Source organism: Penaeus japonicus, unplaced genomic scaffold (genome assembly GCF_977035675.1).
Source record: "Penaeus japonicus unplaced genomic scaffold, GWHDUDI00000001_assembly GWHDUDI00000033, whole genome shotgun sequence".
Classification (NCBI taxonomy): Eukaryota; Metazoa; Arthropoda; class Malacostraca; order Decapoda; family Penaeidae; genus Penaeus; species Penaeus japonicus.
This window is the reverse complement of record NW_028234435.1, coordinates 7,270,305-7,275,304: the sequence shown is the minus strand read 5'-3', so window position 1 is coordinate 7,275,304 and position 5,000 is coordinate 7,270,305. Positions and strand designations below refer to the sequence as shown.

The window sequence follows — 5,000 nt, the reverse complement described above, 5'->3', positions numbered from 1 at the left end:
GGAATGTCATATAACCACGCAGTGTTAGTCAATAAGGGGAAAAAAATGATGATAAAAATTATATCAAAAGGTTAGGTTTCCAGGTTCAAATGTCAAGTAATAGACGTATTATTAAAGATAAAAAAACACATAAAAATCAGAGCTAAAAGTAATAATTAAGTCAATAAATCACCTAATGGCACCGAGCATATATTTTCCCAACAGTATTTTAAAGCGTGTAGTTAATGGTATCGTTAATGGTAGGGTTTTAGGAACCAAAGGGAATGGTAGCTTACGTGGCCGGTAGGGACGATTTACAAGGCGATTTACAAGGTAGTAGAATTAGTAATATAGTGATAATGGTTGGTAATAATGATGATGATACTTATAATAATGATGATGATACTTGTAATAATAATGATGATACTTGTAATAATAATGATGATACTTGTAATAATGATGATGATACTTGTAATAATAATGATGATACTTATAATAATGATGATGATACTTGTAATAATGATGATGATACTTGTAATGATGATGATATTTGTAATAATGATGATTATACAAATAATGATGATACTATGAGAAATAATGATAATGATACTCGTAGAGATGATGATAATGGTAATGATGATAATGACAGTAATAGTAATGATAAGATAATAATGATGTCAATAAAATTATATTGAAATTATAACTGCATTTTTGGTGATGATGATAATGACTGATTTTGATAACAATAATGATAATAGTAATAACAGTGATGATAATGATAGTAATAATGACAGGTAAATAAGAATAACACATAATGATAACAAAAGATAATGATAATACATAGATAAGAATAACAAAGATGATAACATAGATAATGATGATAATAGTGATACTGATAACAATAAAGATGATAATATTTTTGATAATGATAATATTAATTACAATATTAGTAATAGTAGTCATGGTGATAATGATAATAAATATGGCAATGATATTGATAATATTAAAGACAGTCAATGAGGATGATAATGTTGATATTATTATTATTGTTATTGTTAATTTTATTATTGATAATTATTATAATTATTTTTAGCATAAATAGTAGAAATCACAAGTACTAGTACTACTATAGTAAAACTATTACTACTGTTAACATTGCTATTAATGATACTCTTGTTATTGATATTATTATTATTAATATTATCATTACTATTAACATTATCATTATCAATATTATTATTATTATTATTATTATTATTATTATTATTATTATTATTATTACTTTTATTACTTTTATTATTAATATTTTGTAAGATACTTCTATGATATACAGATTACACTTATATATTTCTTAATATGGTATTATTGATTATATTTTATATTCTAAAAAGAAGGAATGACTCACCTCTCCATTTTTTTGCTATAGTATTTCCTTATCAATTTGCTCTTTATGTCAAATTGCTTCCTTATTATCAGAGCTGAGTTTTGAGGAATTAGATAAAAGAAAATTTATATTTTAAAGAGGTTTAGTATAGGTGGATTCCTGATGTTTTTTTGTTTTTTTTCTTTATGTATATGTAATTTTTTGTACAGGTGTTCACAGCTGAGTTGTTACGGTAGTAATTCTCTCTGGTTATTAAAAATCTGATGTATTATATAAGGTAATATATACTAATTTCATTTTTTCATAACTGAGGTGAAGATGCACTTGCATGGTTGGTTAGGATGAATAAGTGTCCAAATAAAATAGTATTTTAGGCGATGATCATCAACCTACCCGTCTGCCATCAGTCATCACCAAGCTATCAAGTGCATTTTCATTCAGAAAAAGTTTATAGGCCTAGTTGAGTTACACAAAACATGTAGTTTTATCAAGAAGAATACTATGAGCTCATTTGATAGGATCAGGGAACTAAATTGATTGATTGTGAGAAAATACAATAAAAATGTTTTAGTTAAAGATAGTATATTATTAATATAGATAGAAAACCATTTGTGAGATTTTATGGAAATCCTCAGGAGAACTTTTGAAGATATGTGTAAAATTCTGAAATGCTGAAGCTATCGTTTTTCTTTTATACTAATTGGTGCCTTTAAACAGTGCTTTACCTTAAGATATGTTAAAAATATTCTCTCGTCAGTTTTAAGTCTATAAGAACTTCACTACTCTTCTATTTAAGTTATGGCTATATAATAGATATTATTTTAGTATCATCTCACAGCCACAGACCTTTTCATTGAACCAAAACAATAGTCTCTAAAATCAATATTTTTTAGGATGGGCTAACTACCACCTGTTAATATTTGATTGGCCAAGAGCAAGTCTGTGTGGCATTTATAATTTTTTTTCCAACTTATTCTGATGATTTTTTTTTCTTTTTTTTACAGTCAGTATTTTCTCACCAGATAATTCTTCAAGAATGTTCATGCTAACTAAACTGTCATTTTGGGAATACTGGTGCTTGGCTTTGTGTAATGTGATGTGTGCTTTTTCATATGAATGAACATGTGTAACTGCTCCATGGTTTTCTTACTGTTATTATGAGATGTAATTATTATTCTTGTTAAGACTGAAAATGTGAATTATAAAGAATAAAAAATGGCTCCACCAAAATGTGAGATGAATATATAACCCAATTAATGTCAAATTCGAATTACCATATGCAAATAAGAATTGATAAGCTCTCATCTCATTACCTAGAGAAGAGCAGCTGAGGCTAGACACCTGTCTCACCTAGCATGGTAAGGTTGCATGGGAAGGTTGCATGTAAGTTAGTGTAGGACAGTACAGCTCAACAGTGTCCTTATCCTTAAATTGCACTAGGAATATTTTTTGTTGGGATTTGAAGGTGTCCAGGACATTTGTGAATAGAATTGTTTTGGAGGAAGGTGTAAAGATTTCCTTTGAAGGTCTGTGTGTGTGAAGTGAGAATATTGTAGTGTTGTCTTTAGGCTTGGAGGTTGAAGATGCAGGTAAATACTCCTTTTTTTCCCCTTGGTGTATGCCAAAAAGTGAATAAGAATGATAAGAAAAAGAAAATCAAAGAGAGCAAAGAGGGAGGTTTTAATTAACTTTTATGCTATTTTCCAAGAATATCCAACAGATACTAACAAAGGCTTTTAATTACCACACTTTACACATTTTATGACAGATTGAAATTGATCTTATGTTATATTTCGCAGACTATGGAGTGTAACGGAACAAACGATCTGTCAGACCTCGTGCTCCTGTACACCAAAGATGACTTCACATACAATACGAGCAACAGCCACAAGCAGGAGGTGTCATCGGGCTTCGACACCCTGCTGAAGCGTGGCTGGGAGGCGGCCATGGAAGCGGGCATATTCAACTATAAGGTTGATAACGTTGAGACCAAAATTATAGCAGGAAAATACCACATAGTGGCTCAGGTGTGTTTCCTTGGAGTTATATCTGGCTATATACTTATATAACTATGGCTTTGTATCGTGGTATTTACATGTACCCATTATGTGTATATATTAAATATATATATATGCATATAGTAAGAGGGAGATGAAACATAGATGTAATTGTATTTGTTGGTTTAAACATAAAAAGTGATACTGATGAATATGATAAAAAATGCACACAAACATCACGCTCCACATACCCACAACATACCATGTATATGAGATATCACACACCATATACTACACCACATAGTACTCCATACACAACACCACACTACATACATCGCACATCATACTACACACAACACACACCATACCATGTACACACACCACACCATATCACATACACACACCACACCATAACACATACCACAACTGCACACCACTATTACGCACCACAATTACGCACCACAACTGTTTACCACAACTACACATACCACAACTACACTCTGCCCCTCCCCCCATACATACAGAAAAAAATATATTGCACTCATATTTAAACAAACCTATATTATTGTTTCTGTTACACTTTATATGTTTCTCACAGATTTTGTATTAAAACAGTGTTATCATTTATCTATTATTGGAATAGTAATAAAAATAGCCCAAGTGCATTTATGTAGACAATTAGTACTTTTCATTAGTTATTCGTAAAGTAAAGTATTTATTATTTTCAGATGAATCCAAATCGCTTTAAGTTAAGAAGGAAACCTGACGAGATAGTAAGCGTCACGCAGCCGTTTGATCCTAAAAGGTTTAATTTTACGAAGATTAAGAACGAAGAGATTTTAATGAACCTTCATTATGGCCTGTCTAATGAAGAGGTGAGTTTTAATGCATAGAAATAGAATATTTTTGTCTTACTATCATTATATTTGATTATGAATGTTTAGGATGGCAGGATCTTTATCCCATGAATGATTTCAAGATTTTTTTTTTTTTTTTGTCTTCTATATATTATTCAGCTATATATATATATATATTTATATATATATATATATATATATATATATATATATATATATATATATATATATTATATTTCTGATTACAGTGTCTATTTTTTTTTTTTTTTTTTTTTTTTTTTTTTTTATTATATATATATATATATTATATATATATTTATATTAGTCTTAGTAAATACTTCGACTTCAGAAAATAAAGATGTAGATTAAGAATGAGGGAAAGAACTAAAATAAATGATAAAGTGAATAGATGATAAGTAAAGAAAATAGGAAGGTCAGGATATTTGCATACAAATTTCTTCTTAATGCTGTAATTGGAGAAATATTGATAAACTTGCTGACTCCTGGATGAAAGAATTTTTGAAGTGCAAAAGGAACTATATTTGACTGCTATCTCATTCCAAGGTCATAGGTACAGAAAAGCAATTGGTATTGATAGCATATCTGGAGAACAAAGGAGTAAAGTTTTTCAATGCAAAATTACAATATTAGGATTTTTTTACTGAGAAATTTATAATTTTTGAGAACCTCCTTAAATATTGCCTGACTTCAAATGGTTCAGGTATTTGTTGCTTTCTGATAGATGTGTATTTATCTGAAGCATAGGCAAACAGATGTTGACAC

At 29.2% G+C, this 5,000-nt stretch overlaps 1 protein-coding gene across 5 annotated transcripts in view; it reads left to right on the top strand.

Annotated features, from left to right (window-relative positions):
• Positions 1–5,000, top strand: part of LOC122259115 (GDP-D-glucose phosphorylase 1) — a 10,259-nt gene that overhangs the window by 118 nt on the left and 5,141 nt on the right. Inside the window, exons 1-3 of one of the 5 annotated variants that reach the window (XM_086530338.1) lie at positions 20–312; positions 3,163–3,390; positions 4,089–4,235. In XM_086530338.1, the coding sequence (XP_086386464.1) occupies positions 3,166–3,390; positions 4,089–4,235 (372 nt within the window). In that variant the 5' untranslated portion in view covers positions 20–312; positions 3,163–3,165. The other 4 variants (XM_086530339.1, XM_086530337.1, XM_043025677.2 and 1 more) reach the window with 4 other exon arrangements.